We start from the raw sequence: 23,465 nt of genomic DNA, 5'->3' as shown, positions 1-23,465 counted from the left end.
TGATTCCGGCTTGCTAGCTGCAGAGCTAGCCACAGTACTCGTACCTTTCTTCAACTTCTTGCTTTGTTGGATGACGAAAATCGCATGCATGCGTGCAGTACCGGTACCGCGGGGGTCGACTTGCAATTTTGACTCCACACCCCCCCCCCCCCCCCCCCCCCCAGTCAATGAACAATGTTCGTTTCTGGGATGACAAAAACACTTTTGCGCCGAGTAGAACGTGAGTACAGAGTTCATGACAAAATCCAATTGTTCGTACATGTATACTGTACTGTAAAAGCAGAAATTTTCGGTGTTTTATTTTCGGTAACTTTGGTGCCGACAATTTTTACCGATAATAAAACGCACCGAAAATTTCGGTACAACCGATACTGTACACATGTACATGTAGTACTATACTAGTACACTTACCTGGAGAACGGGTTTTACCGAAAATTTCCCTCTACGACGCTCGTACCGAACCGCCGATTTTGGAGAATACCGAAAATATTACACCACCGAAAATTTCTGCTTTTACAGTACATGTACATGTATGTGGTGAGTGATCATTGTTCCGCCCCGGCCCCGTGCAAGCATATTGCCAGCGTGTCAGCTGAAAAGACCAAGACGGTGAGCCAAACGACGGCACCAGGGAGTCGTAAAATACCAATAATTCCACGACTCCATGAACGGCACGTGATTACTTGGATGCGGTGCCATCTCAGTTTTGCTCTGTATAGTATCAAGAGTATATACATGTACTCTTGATAGTATCCAATGAAACAAGGCGAACACCTAGCAGACTCAAAAGTAGGGCTGAAACGAATGCTCAATGAAGCAAACGAATATTCTCTTTCCGAATACATGTGAAACGAAGAATATTCCGAATATTCTAAACCATACAATATCCATGGATACCTAGTTATATCCATGGTAACCATAGACCATCAACTGGTGTGTACCCCAATTACAGGAGAGACATTTGAAAAGGACAATGTTATCATTTGTCTTGCTGTTGGCAACACATGGAAGGTGGCAATCTTACCTACTTTCTGCACCAAATAAGCCTGTTCGATATCAAAAAGGCGAGTTTCGGGACATTTACGAACATTCTTATTCTACTCCAACGAAGAATATTATTTTTCCGATCTGCATATTTCGAATATTCGAATAATTCGAATATTCCTTTCAGCCCTACTCAAAAGCAGCAACAAAGCAAGTCCACATAGACAGCAGTGGCAAGGGGACACAAAGTCAAAGGAAGCACTACCTTGATGAAGGAAACAAGGAAACGACATAAAAAATAACACCGGAATGATTGAAAAAAAGCATAAAAAACAGTAAGCAAATCTTCACATATTTCGTTAATAAAATAGTCATTGCAAAAATATGGCGGCTACACCCAATGCTGTACAGAGCGAGTACACGTACACACTTACGCTCTGAGGCACACACACACACACATGCATCCACCCACACACATACACGTACGCGCACACGCACACACACACACACAAATACCAGCTTGCTATTTATCATAATAAAAAGCCGTCACAAACCGGGGTTGGCGCCCGGTGACACTTAGGACGCTGAAGAACGTTCACAACAAGACCGTGAATCCGAGCACTGAACAAGAAGTCCACCAGGATCATAGATTCATAGGGCGCAGGGTGCAGACACCACGCTACTACACTGTATACTGTACTGGGCTAGTAGCACTGGGCAGTGTGTTATTGCATCATTAACTGCAACAAGCTGCTAGCAGTGAGCAGTAGAAGCAGCAGCAGTGCATCCATACTACTTGCATACTACTTGTATGTAGTTGAAGCCGAATCAAAACCAGGACCTCGACTTGTACTTGAAGTCTACCTTAAGAAGGTACTTCATCTGGATTTGCGACACATCATACACAATAAATCTGAGACGCACAGCGAGTGAAGGAATTTTCCAAGGAACAGCGTTAAAAAAAAGGTGACAGACCATGATGTGTATTGAATCCAGTGCCCACATTACATAGCCACGGATTGAAGAATCTGCTGGGCCATTGCATCATTATTCATGCAATGAGGGTATCCATGGCCCTGCGGCAGTCTTAAGACAAGCACGGGTAATACAGTATCTTCATTACCACAAGCATGACAGCACGCCGACTATCTTCATTACCACAAGCATGACAGCACGTCGACTATCTTCATTACCACAAGCATGACAGCACGCCGACTATCTTCATTACCACAAGCATGACAGCACGCCGACTCACCAGCTTACCACAAGCATGACAGCACGCCGACTCACCAGCTGCTACGACATGACGGAGGTCACCGAAACTTTGAGCGGCCCGCATGGCCACCTGCTAACTGTCCAATCTCATTACAATCCTTCTGGCATGCGTGATCTTCCACACTGACAGGGCGTAGAGAAAGAGGCAAACAAGTTCAATGGCATGCCAGGCAGATCAATTTGCGCCAGTAATCCCACGAGGAACATAAGTGCGCATCGCGCCAACACTACGGCGGCCTTTGCAACACCACTGCCAAAAGCTACGGAGTGCCATGGCATCAACACCACTGCCAAAAGCTACGGAGTGCCATGGCATCAACACCACTGCCAAAAGCTACGGAGTGCCATGGCATCTGCGAACGCCTGTTTCTACAAATCTAAACAGAGTAACATTAGTAATAACGCTAGATCACGCACCCACGCACACATTGTAGCAGCCACCGCAGCAGCAACAGCAGCAGCAGCAACAGTGTATGTGGAGGATACTCGTTGTAAAGCAGGCTAGTCTGTCCCTTGTAGACATTGGCACCCTTGCCCATGGGTACAACACAGCCATTGTCCAACGTCTTGTCACCGCTCGGATCTGGTGCAGTGCGTCCAATACCTGCATGTGCACGTGCGCACACACACACACACACACACACACACACACACACACACACACTACTATCAATCAATCAGCTACCCCGTGGGGTCACGCCGCCCTCCACTCAGAGAACTGAGCGCAAGGTGAGGGGCAGTGGCGCAAAACAAAACAGGAAGTACAGCAAAATGAATTGAAAAAAAAGGAAATCAAAACAAGCTGCCATATTGATGGAAAAGGACTCACAAACAGAGGAAAGAAATATCACAAACCAGATGAACAGTCTGCTGTAGGTCCACTATAAGTATTAAATGCAACGACTGAAAAAGGAACATGATGTTCTGTTCAACGTCTGTACGCATACTGCTTCGGCCTTCATAAACCAGGAAAGCACAATCTTGAACACACACACACACACACACACACACACACACACACACACACACACACACACACACACACACAAACACACGCACGCACACAAACATGCATACACCAGTGTTACCAATAACTCTCCGGTCCTTTGCGCACTGATCAGTGCCATGTTTTTGGAATATTTCCTGCATTTGCGTATTCAGTTTGGTGATCTAAATAATAAATATCCAGGCATACAGCTGCAACTAAAATCGTATTTCCAACCCAACTCTATCCACGGTTTGTCCTGGAATGCTTTCGAACATATGCTATGCTTCCCTGCAGAGTTGAGAAACATTGATATACGCTTTCACTGCACTTTAAAGTGTATTGGGCATAATTTAAACACTAATTTCTCAAATTCCAAGCTACAAGACAACTTTCCCTCTTTGCGGACATATCATGCCAAATCTGTTCTGCGGAGAATGCTTCAAAAGTGCGTAAAATACTGACACCAGGGCTGCCACTTGCTCCGATTTTTGATCGCCTGTCGGATAAACCGACCGATTTTGTTCCCAAAGAGGGACAACCGATAATTTTATTTCGAGCGCTTTTTAGTCCAGTTGGCCATTCGACGCTTCCAGGTCGCGTTTGGCCGGTCATTGTACATGTACATGTACATGTAGCTGTAAAATGCACGTGTGCTTGCATGTGTGTGGTCAGTTAAAAATGTATTCTGGGGCCCCAACAGCAAGCCATTTTCCTAAAAAATTTCACCGGGGGACGCCCCCCGACCGATTTTTCTCCCTCCAAGTGTGGCAGCCCTGTGACACCTACGGGCGATTGGCAACTCTGACATGCATTGCAATACTAGCAGCAGTGGACTTTGATAAGCCAGCATTTACCCATGCACTCGCTCAAAGCAACTCCTACCCACAACAAACGCCACCATTTCCACACAACAAACAACACACACACACACACACAAACGATATACAAACACATACCCACAGAAACACGAGAGAAAGAGATAGGTAGATAGATAGATGAAGAGCATTAGATAGAGAAGTAAGTTCAAGTAACTAATACGTACCCTTAGTGCTGAGCTTTCCAGATGGTAGTTTATTCACATACTCGGAGTGTGTGCGCTCGTACCTAGCGAACACGCATTGCAAACAAGAAGTACAGGTAAGAAGACGCGATGAAAACACCAACCCCAACCAACCCAAACAGCACTCACGGGCAGAGAGAACAACAGCTAACGGGTCATTACTCAAAATCTGGACAGATCAGGGGTGTTATCGATTGGCGAATCTGGAATGAGTGCGAGCAGGCGGTGTAGTCCGAGCAACACTGGCCCAATCGAACAAAACAAGGGTGTAGTGCGCAAAATGTACGCATATCGTACAAAGATTCTGTGAAAGCTGTCAAAAAACGCCAAAGTCCATTTCCACTCCAGCCACTCCCGGTGTGGGGGCCGGTGTGGTCGGATCCCACTCCAAGTACACCTACTCCGGATTCGGCCAATCGATCACGCTCACTCGGAGCGCACTCGCTCGGGATTCGCCCAATCGATCATGCCCCTGGAAAGGCTGAAAAGGTGCAAAATATTTTCCTGGCTCCACAATTTGTTTGGCATCTGAAAGTGTTGTTACTTCGGAAACCGTTCTACACCAGGCACGTGTTATGTTATGCCTATTGCCATACATAACTTGCCTCTCTGTTGCGAGCTAGTAGGCCACTATTCCTATTCCTACCGATTTCCTGCTTGCAGAGACTTGTTTCTTTATTACGATCCGAAAGCAGGTACATGTATTTCTCTCCGCAAAGCTGCAAAGTCATGAGCTTTTCGTTTGCTATGCTTTAACTGCTTTAATTGCTCGTTTCCGTTAAGACAGGGAACACTTGCTCCGGCCACGTTTGGCGACGCTGTTTGCAAATTGCACTTTATTCAGCTTGAGCTTGACTATAGTCACAGTATAGTGTGATATAAAATCAGCCGTATAAGTAACCTGCACGCATGTCTGTCAGGCTTGAGAGCTGAAACACAACTACGCCACTGATGTAGTGCAACATACCGGTACATGACTCTTGGCCTTAGCTTCTCGGCATTTATAACATTTCATTGTGCGTGAAATTGAAACCGTATATTCTTGCATTCCGGCGAATGCATACCGTTTTCGACCGAAACATCCACCAAAAACCTTGAAAAGCACCTAAGCTGCATTTTTCTTCCAGGATGTATTTGCACCCCAACAACGCAAAAACTATGCAAAACATAATGTGGAAAAGCCTACACTGGGCGACCTGGACATGCAACCCAACCAGGTAACCCAGTATCGCAAGTTTGGAACACTACAATTTTCAGCAACATATACATGTACAATGTAGGTGCAAAGAACAACATCTACACCATCTACACAGTTATGACCAGCTGCAACACCATCTACACAGCTATGACCAGCTGCAACACCATCTACACAGCTATGACCAGCTGCAACACCATCTACACAGCTATGACCAGCTGCAACAACTTACATGCCACCCAACGCCACTTCACAGAGCAAGAGCATGCCAATGTTGTCAGTGGGAGAGGTGCGGCAATAATTAGCTGACTGCAAACACAGAGAAGGATACAGAGGAATGAGAGAGAGAGAGAGAGAGACACCCACACACACACACCCACTAGTCCGTGAGCCAAATCTCAGAATCGGCCGTTTTAGCATCGACCGTTGCACCCAGAGAGGGACAAATCGTCCTTCAGCACACCGCTTCACGATGGTATCCTGAAGCGATTTCCACTTGTTGGACAGTTCGAAACTGATCCAGGGAGGTCACAGAAGACGCCAAACATCCAACTTTGCTCACTGACAGCAGCGGCCATTTTCGCCTTCTTCGCTTGATTTTTTTGCGCTTGTTCACGGATTCTCATTTTTTGAAGCCATGAGCAGATACCACGAGTGCACATAACGCGGAAACCAGTGCACAAAACTAGGTTCGAATTTTTTTGCCGCTGAGAATTATGAATCGGGATGCAAACTGCATGCAGCAAAGTCACTACTGTTTGTAGTTACAATGCAATCGTTCAGAACTGACTTCCAAGAATGTCCTAAATATCTCTCGACATATTTGTTCACCACTTCCTAGGCCAATAGGCGTAGTAGACTGTAGTGAGTAACCTTCTGGAGCAAATGACGACTGCCCCGAGCATGAACTTCTTTTCATCCTGTTCAAGGTCAAATATTACTCAGTTTGCGTTGAAGAATAACAATTACATTCGTGAATGGCCGAACTGAGAAAACCCTCATGATTTCTCTTGGATTTCGTATCCCAAGTTCCTCTACTTGGCTGGATAAATCGCCTCTTGACTTCATCATACTGGACTGGAACTTGTAGATAATAGCGAGCAATGAATTGGTGAGTGAAGTATATTTCAAAAGTAATAACCACTCGATTACTGAATAGTAGTGAATACGTAGAATACTCCAGTATTATAATGATATGAACACTGAAGCTAATGTGACATTACAGTAGTACAATAGGAAGTACGTCACCACTGTTGTAAATGCACGCGCTGATCCTATCCAACCTGACGGCCAATGCAAGAGGTTGGAATTGGCTATTGATTTCCTAACACACTCATACAGCACCAAAAGCTATCTGTCATTGCTCATTTTCAACTCAACATAACACAGTTGCAAATCACCAGGTGCACATCTTGGCACATAATGTGTGCTGTCGCAGTCCACCGCAGAACATAGTAATCCACAGATAACTACCGATATAAGATGATGTCACATACATATAATATTATGCATGCGCGCGCACCCACACCCACACGCGTGCGCACACACACACACACACACACACACACACACACACACACACACACACACACACATTAAGCAGCTGAAGAATCCGACTATGCAGTCTCCCAGGCACGCGCACACACACGAACCAGCTGCCGAATCCCACTATACAGTCTCCCAGGCATGCACGCTCGCACACACACAGACACACATGAACCAGCTGCCGAATCCACACAAACACGCGCGCGCGTGCGCACACACACACACACATGAACCAGCTGCCGAATCCGACTATGCAGTCTCCCAGGCACGCGCGCACAAACAAGCTTATGCGCACGCGTGTGTGCGCGCACACACACATGAACCAGCTGCCGAATGCGACTATGCAGTCTCCCAGGCACGCACGCGCGCGTGCGTGCGCACACACACACATGAACCAGCTGCCGAATCCGACTATGTCAGTCTGCCATGACTGCGAAACCAGCGAAGACATACGGTGCATTGGCTGCTGCCAGACTGGTCTGCTACAGGTTTGCGACGCTCTTGAGTACACGTGTGGCATGGCAGGCCGCTCTTCGAAAAGGAAATGTTACAAATACTACACTGAATCCGATCACGGGATGCCGGCTGTGGTGGTGAAGCAATTCTGAATGCTGTGTGCCACTCTCCTCGCTGCTGTGCAGTGTCGAACCAATGTCCTTCAAGATGTAAGTGATGGATGTCTCTTCGGACAACATCACACCAATGCTGTCGGGTTTCACACACACACACACACACACACACACACACACACACACACACACACACACACACACACACACACACACACACACACACACACACACGGCGCACACCTCGTCGACAATTGCGGAATCTAAAACCCACCAACGACCTGAAACACGGATCGCACTGGCCGCAGTGGCTGTGGCAACACCGTGCCCCAACACCAGTAGTAGCCTGGGGTGGTGTCACCAACAAAGGAAAACGCCTAGCACGCACATGCACGCGCGCGCGCGCGCACACACATGCACGCTCGCACACACATGCACGCTCGCACACACATGCACACTCGCACACACACATGCACGCGCGCACACACACATGCACGCGCACACATACATGCACACACACACACATGCATGCGCCCACACACACAAACACGTGCACACATGCACGCTCGCGCACATGCACGCGCGCGCACACACACAAACACACGCACACCCAGAAATGTGCACACAAACATGTGCGCACACACACATACACAGCTAATGGTATACAGTAGTATGTTGCCCGCAAAGCAGCCAGGTGCTCTGGCTTGGACCTCCAGCAGCGCTGGTTTCGCCCTCGCTACTTGTCGTCTTGTCCTCTCCAGTGCTGCCTGCAACAAAACATTCCCTTCCGGAAACTCTGGGTGGACCAGTTCTCCGTGTTGTGTTTACACCGTGCTCTGCTTTCATAATTACCGGTATGGCATTCGTTGTTCGTATCAACCACTAAGCTCCTGGTAGGTGGCCCCTTACTGGCCTTAGGATGTGGCTCTGGGTTCACTACTATATGCACATCACTGTCAGCAAGTATAGACAAAGCAAAATCAGAGGCACTGGTCTTCTCCAGGTTTGCAATTGCTATCACATGGGTGCAATTGGTGTAGCACTTTCCATGATACCAGCCACACCATTTACTCCTCCCTGAGCTCTTGTGCTGGCAGAGAAAAGCCCAGATATGGTCGTCCTTCTCTCGAGCAGCGCTGACGATGCGACACCAACTTGTAGTCTCGATATTACTCACTGCAGGCTTCTCGTTTTTACTAAATTGGGCGCTGTGACACAGACACAAAATTCCAGCAATATTACTCCGCTGGGCTGTCATTTGCCACTTCGTTGCCGTCAGCTGCCTCATCCAGCACCTCGCTGCCACTAGAAACGTCTTCCTCTTCTTCCATTGTTGTCAAAACATCAATGTACACGAAAGGAATAAACTTCAATACCATAATAAAGTGATCACAATATCCCAAGTCGATATTGTCGTCAACGTCGTCATCTTCTAAAAAAATAAATTATTTTTCCTCACTCCACGCGAACTCGTGTTTTGCGCTTGCTCATACGACGCACACCTCACCACTCGCGTAAAAATATTTGTTCTCACGGTGGAATTTGGTCGAGAAAAGATGCCCTCGCGAAGGTCTCTGGATCGGTTCTGGAACGTCCAACAAGCGAAAACGTATCCTTTGTGATGTCCTTGACCAACACTGTAAGCGGCGATTTGTCCATCCGAGAGTGCAACGGCACTTGTGATTTTGAGTTTTGGCTCACGGACTACACCCACAAAGGTGATAGGCAGGTAGGAAAACCAAGGTGACACACACAGCGGGAGAAACAGATAATACCGACTTGACACGACACATCGTCTATGCTGTCCTCTACACACTTGCCGACAGCCCAGCATCATGCTGTGAGCACCCGTACCGTGCACATCACAGCTCATACAGCTTGCAAATGGTCTTGACTCGGGGGAAGAGTATCCGTGTACTACTGCAGCGGACATTGAAATCCATTCAGAAGTCAAGTAGCCACCGAGTGCTGGCCTTGCAGCCGCGAGCACTGCTGGTCCATTTTCACAGTGTGTACGAGACTGCATAATATACAGTGCATGTACGCGCTAAAAGCAGTAAGGGTGCTGGCCCTGGTCATCCGATCGGATTTCCATGTCCACGACAGTAGTAACTCCAGTCCACGCTGGTTGACAATCTTGTTCACAGGTAGAACGGCAGCCTGCATGCATGAACTACAACGGTACTATGTCGGACAGCATGTTTATAAGGGCTGAACTTGACTGCAACAGACCGAGTCAAGAAACAAGCAGGGGTGCTTTTTTTAATGGATTTTTACGTTTTTACGGTAGCTTCTTTGGGGTGTGCATGCTTAGCTTGCGAAAGACCCTGTAAGTAGTAATCTCTTATTGGCGATGGTGCCATCGTGAGAATAAAGAATTCAAGTAATGCATGCGATGTGAACAGCTGCATCATTCCTGACAGCGATGGGCACTTCACTTACCTTAGACACCATGTCTGAGGAATAGCCAATCAACCACCGTGTTCAGGTTCAGAATGAGAGAGAGAGAGAGAGAGAGAGAGAGAGAGAGAGAGAGAGAGAGAGAGAGAGAGAGAGTGAGACACACACACACATGCGCGCGTGCACACACACAACATACATACATACATCATGTAGAGTAGAATCCGGGTTAAGGGTCTGACCGTCACACCGGATTAGGGATCGGAGCCCGGGGGGGGGGGGGGGGGGGGGGTCACTTGGCATGTACATTGTGCGGGTGATCCTTATACCGGGATTTAATTTCCGGCCCAAGGGGGGGGGTCCCCCGTCGGTTTCCAAGGAAGCCGTAATTTTTTCGCTCCAAACTATTTTTCCGGGGTCCATCTACTCACAAAAAGTCGTTTTGCACACCTTTTTGCCCATCCCTGTACAACTGAGTCCAGCTATGTCCGCACAGAGTTAGGTGGATCCCTAACCCGGGTTCTACTCTAGAATGACCTACATCGCACATTGACGCAAGAACACGACGGGGGTGGTGCAGCGTGCTCTGGTCTTTGCCACAATCACAATGCTGTCATTCAAACAGGTACTATGCTATACTATCATGTTCTTGAAGCACCAACACTCACTGGGGGTTGTCACGTGATACGGGAGCATGCATGCATACACAGTAGATTGCAGATACACATGTACATGCATTACCTAATGCACAGCCGGCGACACACTTCAGGCACTTCAGGGGCGTAGCTCGCACATCTGTGGTGTGGTGACCTTGTACCAGAGCACATCTGTGGTGTGGTGACCTTGTACCAGAGCACATCTGTGAAGTGGTGACCTTGTACCAGAGCACATCTGTGGTGTGGTGACCTTGTACCAGAGCACATCTGTGAAGTGGTGGCCAAGTACCACCGGTAGCCTCGTTTTGCCTATTTTCACTATGTAGTACCCATGACAGCCATTCGCTAGTGTAGTGAGCGGACTACTACGCCGACTATACACGAGCTATGCGCCTGCACTTGATGTATAACAGACCGGTCCCGCACTTGCATGCCTATGTATCCACAGTTCTGAATAATGACATCTACTATGTACCCCATCCTCATGAATAGTGAGTATCCCGCCATCAGTGTACCGCCTTGTGTTCGCAGTGAAACAAGCGCCGTGCGGTACCTAATCAGCTCATGACGCGAGGTAAGGTGTTACTCAGCTGTATTGTAGGTGTGTTCGCAAATATTCAACCATTCACTTTCCTAGTTCCATCTCGCGCCATTTCAAAAGTAACGGAATGAATACCAGTACGAACATGGCATGTGCAAACTGGATACACCAGGCTTACTTTGTACTTGTGCCCGGACACCTGATTTCCTCAACAAACCTCTCACTGGGAGCCATGATCAATGCAGTGCATGGAACCGTAGAAATTTGCAACGGCTACTGTTGCCGAAAATAGCATGGAACACTGCACACACAAAGGTATTGGGGCATAAATCGCTCTGGACAACCATACACTATACTAAATATGAAATTTCCCTAGCCACTGTCAACTGCTGGCAGAGAAGAAGATGAACTCACCAGCAAAGTAGACACCTTTACCGAACATGTAGCCAGTCTGGAAAGGAATGAGAAAAACCGAGAGAGGCGACTCAGTGTGCGTGCGTGCGTGCGCGTGCGTGCACGCATGTGAGTGTGTGTGTAAGTAACGTCTATGTGAGGGGAAGCATGACGCTTACGTCAAAAAGCTCCACTTTCCAACGGGCAGATGGCAGCCTTGCACTTTGGCTACAACTAAACACTCTCCGTGATAACTCCTACCTACGCATGCTTCCAGCGCTGCTGCTACTGCTGCGATAATGGGGGGGGGGGATGGGGATATTCTGATCAGCCATTCAAACCAGCAAACTATTCCGGCTCTCAAGCGAGCAATTAATCTGCGTAGACCCATGCGGGTGCTGGGGCACGCACGCACATACACACGCGCTCTCCAAAAGCAAACAAGGCCAGCAATGCTTACAACTGGCGCTTCGGGAGGTGCAATCCGCAAGCCCTGCGACAGAATACCGCAGAAGTTGGTGGTGCGGGAGCCGTGCCAAAGCAGCATCCTGTTGTCGTCCGTACAGAACTTCTTGTAGCGATCATTCTCACTCTCACGCTCCACTTTGAACACCTACATCAAGAATTCAAGATGGATAACAAAGAGCACACTGCATCATCATACAGGATACATAGGAGGGGGCTATGCGAATGGCATCATCGTATATACTTGTATGGAGCAGGAAAACACATGTTAATGATGTTCACTCCGTACAAACAATTTGAGTGATGATGTTGGCGCATAAAATCTATATACCGTATGTCCGCACCTTCAAAGCCATGGAGGTATATTCGACTATAAAGCCAGTCTCAGCTATAAAGCCATGGGCTTCAAAAATGAAATGACATTTGAAGCATGTTTTGTAAAAATGAAGGAAAAAGTACTATACTAACAAACTTACAGCCCAGCAGGAATGGTGGACAAGCGGATTTAGATTGAAATTTCTGTGTGGACTTTGACTTTTATGGCATGGCGTAGTGGGTGAGTCATTTTTGCATTAAAAATAGCTAGGAAAGCAGCGGTGTTTCAAATATAAGGACATGGCTTTGAAGGCGCTGACACACGGTAAAATAAAGTTTCTCAGATCCTTGCTGTGAAATAGTGCTCAATACCCTAACAAGGGCAGAGCATACTACACAAGGCAGAACATAGACCAAAGTCGTTATCAATAATGATATTGGTCTCTGTTGTTCTGCCTTGCGTAACATCTATTACTGTATAACATGTGTTTCACTAGGAGTCTGCAATTCAAATTTCAAAATACTTCCAGACTGTCGCGAGTCGAATTTTGAGGTTCTGACTTTCAATTCGCAAGCGCAGTTTTGCAATCCAAAACAACCTAAGCTAGCTGCTTACCACATGGTCACTATGGGGAACTAAAACGGAGTGCACAGCTAAGTGTACAAAATTGAACAAGAAGCCGAAAATAACTTTCAACTCTACCGCTTTTTTTGGTTCAACTTCCCGAAATTTCGACAGCTCCACCAACTCTCGAACTCCGTAGTCGGAAATATTCTGAAATTTGAATTGCAGAACCTCTCCGTCACATTATCCACGACTGTGCTCATGGGTTCTCTTCATGTGTTCTTATAAAGTCTATCAGTCAGGGATTAGTGGTAAAAGCATGCCAAATTCAGTGAAGAGAAGTGAAGCAGAAACACAGATTTGATGCACCCTGGTCACCTTCTTGTACAGGTCATTATTAGGATACAGAAGTACATTGTACAGAATGTCAAGTGGCACTGTTTTTAAAGTGTTTTCACAAGAGATGAACATATGGACACACAGACATGAAACACACACACACATGCACACACGTACGGACGAACGCACAGACACAGACATGAAACACACACACACACATGCACACACGCACGGACGAACGCACAGACACAGACACGCAGACACACTCACACACACACACAGGCAAGTGCTCACCTCGAGTAGCTCCAGTTCATACTGGTTATGAGTGGAGGCATGTGTGTTAGCAATGTAAGTCTTGATCATCTTAAATTCAGGATGGTCATGAGATAACACCTGGGACAGAAAGAGATGACCAGACGCAACAACACAGGAAAACACAAACAAACAGAAAAGCAAAACATGAGTGGTGTAAAACATGAACTCCATACATACCATTCACGTGCGTTGCATCATAGACAGTCATACATACCATTCACGTGCGTTGCATCATAGACAGTCGGTGTACACATATTGTAAATCACCGGTGCAAGGAGCATTGTATCATAAATAATGACGTTAACTTGAAATTCTGTCGGGACAGCAGGGTATGTACTCTTGGTGCCATCTGTAAAGTTATATTCCAAGCAAGTTTCCATAGTGTAGCGGTTATCACGTTCGCCTAACACGCGAAAGGTCCCCGGTTCGATCCCGGGTGGAAACAGCCGATAATTTTTTTTTAATTCTGCGAGCGACTCGCCGCTCAAGGCTCATGACGACGTAGGCATGGAGCACTTCAACGCCACCATCTGCTTTCGAGACAGCCGTTACGAAGTGGCCTGGCCATGGAAGATCGAGCCACCGGACCTTCCTGCCTTGGCCATCGATTCGAAACCGCTGTCTTGCTCAAGGTTGCCTTACTTACTACCCTGTCGCAGCAGCTAGCTCGGGACCCAGCTCTCCTGGTTCGATACGATGGCACCATCAGTTAGGTCAATGAACTTCGCTCTACGTTACTACATGGTTGTATTATTGTTTGTTGTGTTTTGTTCTCTCTCTACTCTTTCTGAAGAAGAGGTGCGACTTCAGCGATAGTAGGGGAAGAGTGTGTTGCTCCATACATGGGAGCTCGCGGTTTTCCTGCCGACTTGAATTCTCACTTGACTGACTCACGACTGCCCTCCAGAGCACACGAGAAGTTCATCGAACCGTCCACTCGGCAAACCTGCAAGAAAGCACCAGTCCCTGCTCAATACACAGTGTTTTGCGGAATTCACCCCTCATCAGTTGAGCTTGAGTAGGCTGAGGAAGATTGTGCCTGAAGAGCACCACTTATATAGTGCTCTCCAGTTCAGCACCTCCATGAGCGACACTGACTCACGCTGCTATCTGGTGTTCACGAGGTGTTTGTCGCGCTGGAAACGGAGCATCTCTGTAAGTTTCTATCCCTGGTGATGTTTGTGCCTGGAGAGCACTATATAAGTGGTGCTCTTCAGGCACAATCTTTCTCAACCTACTCAAGCTCAACTGATGAGGGGCGAATTCCCCGAAACACTGTGTATTGAGCAGGGAGTGGTGCTTTCTTGCAGGTTTGCCGAGTGGACGGTTCGATGGACTTCTCGTGTGCTCTGGATGGCAGTCGTGAGTCAGTCAAGTGAGAATTCAAGTCGGCAGGAAAGCCGCGAGCTCCCATGTATGGAGCAACACACTCTTCCTCTACTCTTCCCGTTCCCTTTTCTCCTTCTCTTTCGGCGAGAGTGTTGTGAAGCTCACAAAATACACATACCATCCATGTGCGCTGCGTCATAGCTATCCGTCGCTCACACTCATAGCTATCCGTCGCTCACACTCTCGTACTCTTAGCTGTGTACTGTAAAAGTAGAAATTTTCGGTAACTTTGGTGCCGACAATTTTTACCGAAAATAAAATGCATCGAAAATTTCGTTACTACCGGTACTGTATACATGTACTTGTAGTACAAGTACGTTTACCTGGAAAACGGGTTTTACCGAAAATTTCCCTCTACCGAACCGCTGATTTTGGAGAATACCGAAAATATTACACCACCGAAAGTTTTTGCTTTTATAGCATACATGTAGCTGGCGATCCCGGACACACAACTTGAGATGCACACGCACTGCAAGAGAAGCACATACGCGCAGCGGGGAGAAGACAAAGAGAAAGCAGCAAACAAAATTCACCGCATACCTCCATATCCGTATTGAGCTTCTTGTAGTTGAGGTCGATGGGATCATCGGCTTCGTTTCCACCGCTCTGCTTCAGCAGATTGTACGCCACCTCAATCTCCAACAAGCTGTCCAGCATAGTGCATTTACTCTTGATGAGATCATCGTTGTCTAGCAGCGGCGGCTTCTGCATGCCAAAGTCGTGTGGGATCAGTGTGTAGAAGCGATTGGACGCGTCCAGCAAACGTGTGGCATTCTTAGCGCCCTCCATTTCCTACAGCGAGATCAACAGGTAGTGATGAACTGATGATGATTGCTTGCAAGAAAGCACACAATACTCACCAAAACCGAAAACACCCGGGGGAAGAACAGAACATAGTATATAAACCAAACCAACCCCTTCCATTCCTGTTGGCTGTCAGTGTTACCATTGCACGGTGAATAACAGAAAAACAAAACAATACGCAAAACTTAACCCAAAGGGAACAAGTAGAGCAGCTTCTGTCAGCTTGTTATAAGTACGGTTGGAAGAGCTACTACCGAGGCAACACGATAAACAACTGCACGGATTCGAATTGGAGGCCCCGTGAACTCCAACCCAAGCTCTACCTCACACCCGTAGCATCCATGGACACTGTACAAGTACAGTTGAGTCATTCTCATACGACATATTCCAAATGCAGTAGTACTAGTGTAGCATGGCTACTTTATGACACGTAATTTGTATACGCATAAATAGTACACCGTAGGAATGCATGGATAGGCTGTGCGCATACTCGCACTGCCTTGTCTTCTTCTTCTCCTTGTGTGAGACAATGAAGGAATATTGATAACTACTTACGTAACAACAAGTATGTGTTTTGAGTGCTGAGACTGAGAGTATACGAGTTACAATGGTGGCAGCGGAAAAATAGTCGTCGGTTTTGTCCTCGGCTGGGAAGACGCCTCCGCAGGAGAGACAAGTTGCAGAGTCGACAAGTTCCAGAGAGTCTGAGACCAGTTCCAGCTACTCGGGAGACCAGCCCACAGACTAAGTTCTAATTTACTAGTATTGGTCATTCTATCCTTCGTCTCGTTTTCCATTCTTTACTTCTTGACTGATCGTTCGCTGTGCATGAGTAACAGTTTTGTTTGGTGTAAAAAGGGCTAGAATTTTCACTACAATTATTTTTGCACATAGTTCTACGTGGACGTGGGTGTGCGTGCATACTTACAGCTGCCCTGGCCTTGGTCTTGTACTTGTTGTAGTACTACTGTACTAGATTGTGCATGCATGCACCTGCATATGACGTAACTCCATGATTGTACATGCAGTACTTACTACTTGTGTAGCTAGCTAGCAAGGTAGACCTACGCACTACGTAGCTTGACACATCACGGATTCACGGTACGGGCCGCGCCGGCGGGTAGGCCGCGAGTGACGTTTGCATTGCAGGGTTTTTTTTGTAGAATTTTTTTTAAAAATTTTAAATTTTGTTTAAATTTTGAACTTGATCTCGAACGCAAGATGGGCAAGTCGAAAAAGCAGACACGGTCACCTAGTCCATTGTCATTCGAGATGTATGACAAGCCTGCCAGTGCCTCAGCCTTACCGAGACCAATCCTGTTACCCGAAGTATTTGGTCGTGCTGGAAATGAAGATTTTTCGGCCTACCTCAAACATTTTAACGATGCATGCCACCTGAACGGGTACAGTGAGGAACAAAAACTATTGTTATTACCCACAAGACTCGTAGGCACGTCCCATGAACTGCTGGAGACCATTCTCCTATCTGATGCAGACGTTTCGTTTCATGACGCCGTTGAAGCGCTCCGCAGTCGCCTGGAGCCACCACAGCAGGCCCAAATGCACGAAGCGGCTTTACGCCAGCGCCTGAAACTCGCCCATGAAACGCAGTATGCATATGCCATGGAGCTCCGCCGCCTTGCTGCCAAAGCATATCCAGGCCAACAGGGCCCGTTACTGGAATCGATGCTGCTGCAGATTTTCATCGATGGTCAGCCAACAAAAGATATGCGCCTGGCTCTGTCGTCGCCACGACCAGCAAGCATTGAATTGGCGGTCCAAAAAGCAATTGAGGTCTCGGCAATCTATGCCAGGGAACAGAGCCGGATGCCCAGTGTAGAGTCTCACTTCACTCAGGCTGTACATGTAACTGGTGACTACGATGGCTCGGCCTGCGCCGCGTTGCCGTTACGCAGCCAGCCACCTGGCCCATCACCAGCTGTACCCCGTGCTTCGGTTGCCAAGGCAAGTGCGTACGACGCTGGAGAGCGTGATCGACTGGCCCAAGTGCTTGAGAAGTTTGATTCAAGAATGTCAGATCTTGAAAAGAGACTCGGCCGTTTAGAAATAATTGTCGCTCCGCAAACACCAGTTACTGCAGGAGCAAGTCCCGATGGCCAGTCTCGTGTCAGTGGACGTGGTCGTGGACGGGGACGGGCGTATGGTCGTGGTGGTCGCGATGAACCGCCGATTTGTTTTGGGTGTGGACAACCTGGCCACTTTGCTGTTGATTGCCCACACAACCCTTGGCGCTCGGGAAACTGAGTACGACTGGTGGTGTGGGACAACTCCCAGTCGTCCACGAGGAGCCATCAGATGAGGCGCGAATCGAAGCTGTATCATCTGTCGTCCCGACCCTAGACCTCAATGTTGAAGGCAAGAGCGTAACTGCACTAATTGATTCTGGTTCATGTGTTTCTTTGTTGCATGAACAAACATTATTGTCCACGTATGGTGATGTGCCTTTGCAAGCTGCCCCCCGTTTGTGTGCGGTGAATGGTGAGGGACTTCGGGTTCTGGGTGCTGTAGATATCGAATGCTGCATTGGAGGGTGCTCATTTTTGCATGCATTTGTAGTGTCCCCTGATATCCGCCGTGATATGATCTTGGGATCTGATTTCTTGTTTGACCATGGAGCATTACTGAACATTGCTCAAGGAACCTTAACTTTTAAAGACCTGTCAGTCCCGTTAGGAGTGAAAGCTACCAGTTTTTGTCCATCGGAACCTAGTCCGGCCGTTGCGGAGGACCCGGCGCCAGTATCTGACTCTTGTGTTAGTGATAGTAATTCTCAGGAAGACCTGAGCACGTACTCTTCTCGTGTCACTGTTGGTCGTGCATTAACTCTGCCTGCCGGCCATGTAGTGTTGGTGCCGTGCATGTCTGTGCAAGAGGCACCTGTAACTGTGGACTGTGTTGCTGATCCACTTGACTCATTCTTGACAAAGTTTCCAGATGTGTCTGTGACCCCCGGTGTGGTTACGGTTGGACCTGACAGGTCCCGTGTGGTAGTTGTGTTGGAAAATCACTCTGACCACCCAGTGCTTCTTGCTAAAGATGTTAACATTGCCGAGTTATCTCCTGTACCCGAGGACTTCATTGTCGAGGATAATGATCCCACTGTTTCGTCCGTTGCGGATACGCCACCGCTTGTGCTATCCCCTGAACGTGCCGAGGTAATCCGTACATATGTTGACTCTCAGAGTCATCTGTCAGTACCTGAGAAGAGCACACTTACAGAGATTCTCCGGGAGAATCATGACTTGTTTATCTTGCAGGAGGGTGATTTTGGTCATTGTGATGTTTTCCCACATCGTATTAGTACTGGTGAGACAAAGCCAGTTAAGCAGCCTACGCGTCGTGTACCCTACCACCGCCGGCAGGCTTTACAAGCTTTGCTGGATGATCTGTTGGCCCGTGGTATAATCACAGAGTCTATTAGTCCCTGGGCGTCACCCATAGTTCTCGTTCCAAAGAAGGACGGATCTCTTCGATTGTGTATCGACTACCGCAAGTTGAACAGTGTTACGGAGCCAGATGCGTACCCCATCCCACGAGTTGATGACATGCTAGACTCACTCTCCGGCTGTTCCTGGTTCACTTGCCTGGATTTAGCTTCAGGTTATTGGCAGATCGCTATGGACGAGGAAGACAAGGCCAAGACTGCCTTTACCACACCGTTGGGTTTGTTCGAGTTCTCCGTGATGCCAATGGGATGTCGAAATGGTCCGGCAACTTTCCAGCGTGTGATGGAAGCGGTGCTTCATGGCTTATGCAATGTGCCGACCCAGCCATTCTGTCGCGTTTTCTTCGACGATGTGCTGAATGCCAGTTCTACCTTGCCTGGACAGCTCCAGATCCTCAAGTCGGTGTTTGACCGCGTTCGTGCTGCTGGACTGATGTTCAACTTGAAGAAATGTTCGTTCTTCCAACGGAAAGTGCTCTTCCTCGGTCATCAGGTTTCGGCTGACGGATTGGCTCCGGATCCGGCCAAAGTTGAAGCTATCGAGCAGTGGGCTGTACCGAAGTCGGTGAGAGATGTACGTGTGTTTCTGGGTTACGCTGGGTACTACCGTCGGTTCATCCGTGGCTTTGCTCAGCGCTCTGCACCCCTGACTGCTCTATCAGGGAAGAATGCCAGCTTTATGTGGACAAAGAGTTGTGATGCGGCATTCACCTCTCTGAAACGGTCACTGACAACAGCCCCCGTGTTGGCGTATCCCGACTTTTCTGTTTCGTCTGGCGGCTTTATTTTGGACACTGACGCTAGCAAGGTGGCCATTGGAGCTGTCCTCAGCCAAATGCAAGATGGCGAGGAACGCCCCATTGCGTTCGGCAGCCGGGTCTTGACGAAGGCAGAGAGGAATTATGATGCCTCAGACCGGGAAACGCTTGCCCTTGTCCATTTCGCGAATCAGTTCCGGCACTATTTGCTTGGCCGGAATTTTATTGCTCGCACAGACAACACTGCCCTCACCGCACTGATGTCCGTGAAGGAACCACGCGGTCGAAAAGCTCGATGGGTGGAGCAACTCGCTGAGTACACCTTCACTACTGTTCACCGGCCGGGTCGGCAGCACTTGAATGCAGATGGTCTGTCGCGTTCCTTGTTGCCGGAGGTGCAACCCTCCCATCTCGAGACTCCCGCAAATCAGCCAGAGCAAGCTAGTTCCTCTGCCACAACGGCGTCTGTGGATGTCGCCACTCCTGTACTAGCTGGTCTCTCCGCACCTGAGTTGGCCGCTTCCCAAGCTGTGGATGTTGATCTATCAGTGGTCTTGTCATGGTACAATGCAGTGAGTGGAAAATTTGTGCGTCCTCCTGAAGATTTAATTTCTGGCACTAGTCGTACCATGCGTTTGTTCTGGGCGAATGCCGAGCAGCTAAGTCTCATTGACAGCGTTCTGTACATATCACCTCCATTTTCCGATCATGATCATGTCGGTACTGCACCCCGTCTTGTCGTCCCATTTGTGCTTCAACGCAAAGCTTTGCTGGCTGTTCATGCTCTTCCGTCTTGTAACCATCCTGGTGTAGATAAAACATTAGCTCAAGCGCGGCTACGTTTTTTCTGGTTTGGAATGGCATCAGATGTTCAGGAGTTTGTGGCGTGTTGTGTCACTTGTGCACAGATTAGGCTCAAGTCTGATGCCCAGCGTGCTCCGCTCCAGCCAATGTATGCCGGCTACCCATTTCAGCTCGTAGCCCTCGACATCGTCGGTCCATTGCCAGAGACACCCCGTGGTAATCGATATCTGTTGGTTATGGCTGATTACTTCACTCGGTGGGCAGAAGCTTTTCCACTCCAATCCGTTACTGCAGAAGCTGTCGCTGTGGCTGTTGTCAATGGCTGGATAGCACGGTTTGGATCCCCTGAGCAACTGCATTCCGACCAGGGTCCGCAGTTTGAGTCTAAGCTTTTTGCTGAATTATGTCGTCTGCTGGGTATTCACAAGACCCGTACTACTCCCTACCATCCGGAAGGTGACGGACTTGTAGAGCGGCTCAATCGCACTTTGCTCGGTCTACTCCGTGCGCACATCACCCCTACATCTATTGAGTGGGATGCTACCTTCTCTCTTGTCTTGCTTTCGTACCGTTCTGCTGTCCATGCGTCCACGGGTCACAGTCCTGCCAAGTTGTTGTACGGCACTGAATTGCGTTTGCCGGCAGATGTTGTGTTTGGTTTGCCACAACCAGCGTCTCTTGAATCCACTAGTTACGTTCGCCATTTACAGTTTGCGTTGCGTGTTGTACATGCTCAAGCTCGAGAGCTCGCTGATCTGTCCCATGAGCACCAGGAAGAACATTACAACCGCCGAACCAAGGGTGCGCCATTAGCTGCTGGCCAGTTTGTTTACGTAAAGGATGCTGTCATTCACCCTGGTGAACACCGCAAATTCCACCGCCCTTGGCGTGGTCCATTTCGTATTGTGTCCGTCTTTGGATCAACGTCCTACGTTGTCGATGTTGATGGTCGCCATAAGACGCTGCATTTCAACCGCTTGAAACTCGCTTACCTGCCGTCGCCATCTGCGTCCCTGCCGCTGGAGGATCCAGTACCTGCTGCTCCAGTGATGCCTCAGTATGTCCCACATGCCCTCGACAGCGACCATAGTCCGCTGTCGTCTACGCTCCCGCAGTCAACCAGAGCCCATCTTGCTCGCAATGCTGGACTGCCTGCTCGGTTTACTGATTTTGCTATGTCCTGAGTTATTTTATTTTTTATGTTTCTGTTTTCTTTCTCTATTCACGAGGGCGTGAATTTTTGGTAGGAGGAGGATAGTGTAGCATGGCTACTTTATGACACGTAATTTGTATACGCATAAATAGTACACCGTAGGAATGCATGGATAGGCTGTGCGCATACTCGCACTGCCTTGTCTTCTTCTTCTCCTTGTGTGAGACAATGAAGGAATATTGATAACTACTTACGTAACAACAAGTATGTGTTTTGAGTGCTGAGACTGAGAGTATACGAGTTACACTAGTATGTCGTACACATTTTCCGAAAACAAGGAAAAAGAAAATGCCTCTTCCAATATATTGGTGACATAGGCCGAAACGGACTTGACCAGTACTAGTTGCAAGTACACTGTACGTGTAGAGCTGCCCAGCACTTACCTTGAGTGCCTCATTGAGGACTTTGTACGCGTTCTCGATCTGACGTCTAGATAGCTTGCCGAGTGGCATCTTCTTCATGTCAATCTACAGGAGCAGCAACGATGAGAGATAGTGGCGTGACGAGCTCATCGCTAACATATACACTAGATGCCTACTTGGAAAGCATGCCAGCACACCCAAAGCACAGCATCCACATGTGTACACACACAGCTGCACCCTCCAGTGCCTCTCACCTCAAACTCAATGAGAGCGCTCTCCATCTTCTCGATGTCAAACAGCATCTCCACCAGCTCCTGGATTGGCCTAGCCAGCTTGGACTTGGATCCAGGCTGCACCTTCAACTTCATCTTCTTCAAATCTTCATTATCCTACGAAAGCCATCAACAGGATCAACACAGGAATGTGACAAGCAACAGGCGTACCACGCACAGCACGGGGCAAATACAATTGGAAGATTCACCAGAGCTCGCTAGTGGTGAGGACAGATCGTTTCGACAGCGGTAATGATCATCCAAACACGCAAGGAGCCCAAACACACCTGACCGTAGTCAATCTCCAGCGGGTAGAACTTGCCCACAACCTTGACAAAGTGTTTTCGGTCAGACCAAGCATTGCCTGTGGCAGGCAAACAAACAAAACACACACACACACACACAATAAGCAAACAGTATCAGCACAATGGACAGCCACCATACTTGTAGGAAATCAGGTGAAGACTGAAGAGCACACCTACAACCATGAAGAATCTATCATCACGTGCAGCTTTAAAACTGTTCTATAAAGGCATCCCACATCTAGAGAGTACATTGTCTAAACTCATACTACCTCCGACAAGCGAAACTTGGCGCGTTTTTTTGTTTTTTTTATTTGTGTTGGTACCACAAGTTACTTCACAAGGCAGTGAGGTACGCGACCTACTTGTACCCTCCATGCAACCGGGTGCAGGAAGCCAAGCGACGAGCTGGTGAGTGGCACATGGCTCGACTAGTCAGAAGCAGGCCAGTCTCTCGTGTACCAGCACAACAGTGCGCGCGCGCACCGCG

The 23,465-nt window shown here is 48.2% G+C and overlaps 1 protein-coding gene and 1 non-coding gene across 2 annotated transcripts in view; one reads left to right on the top strand and one right to left on the bottom strand.

The window, feature by feature from the left end:
* Positions 1 to 1,233: 1,233 nt before the first annotated feature.
* LOC135804538 (poly [ADP-ribose] polymerase 1-like) overlaps positions 1,234 to 23,465 on the bottom strand; it is a 36,870-nt gene continuing 14,638 nt past the window's right edge. Inside the window, exons 17-28 of the mRNA XM_065318428.1 lie at positions 22,961 to 23,037; positions 22,656 to 22,790; positions 22,423 to 22,506; positions 15,535 to 15,786; positions 13,585 to 13,683; positions 12,067 to 12,219; positions 11,628 to 11,664; positions 10,059 to 10,072; positions 5,735 to 5,811; positions 4,290 to 4,351; positions 2,746 to 2,863; positions 1,234 to 1,897 (exon numbers count right to left, since the gene is read on the bottom strand). Coding sequence (XP_065174500.1) covers positions 1,813 to 1,897; positions 2,746 to 2,863; positions 4,290 to 4,351; positions 5,735 to 5,811; positions 10,059 to 10,072; positions 11,628 to 11,664; positions 12,067 to 12,219; positions 13,585 to 13,683; positions 15,535 to 15,786; positions 22,423 to 22,506; positions 22,656 to 22,790; positions 22,961 to 23,037 — 1,193 coding nt within the window. The 3' untranslated portion in view covers positions 1,234 to 1,812. The remainder of the gene's footprint in view (positions 1,898 to 2,745; positions 2,864 to 4,289; positions 4,352 to 5,734; positions 5,812 to 10,058; positions 10,073 to 11,627; positions 11,665 to 12,066; positions 12,220 to 13,584; positions 13,684 to 15,534; positions 15,787 to 22,422; positions 22,507 to 22,655; positions 22,791 to 22,960; positions 23,038 to 23,465) is intronic.
* On the top strand, positions 13,978 to 14,050 carry Trnav-aac (transfer RNA valine (anticodon AAC)). Its single transcript has one exon. It is a non-coding gene; the product is annotated as a tRNA-Val (tRNA).

This window comes from Sycon ciliatum, chromosome 1 (genome assembly GCF_964019385.1).
Source record: "Sycon ciliatum chromosome 1, ocSycCili1.1, whole genome shotgun sequence".
In the NCBI taxonomy this organism is placed as follows: Eukaryota; Metazoa; Porifera; class Calcarea; order Leucosolenida; family Sycettidae; genus Sycon; species Sycon ciliatum.
This window is presented reverse-complemented; position numbering and strand designations above follow the sequence as displayed.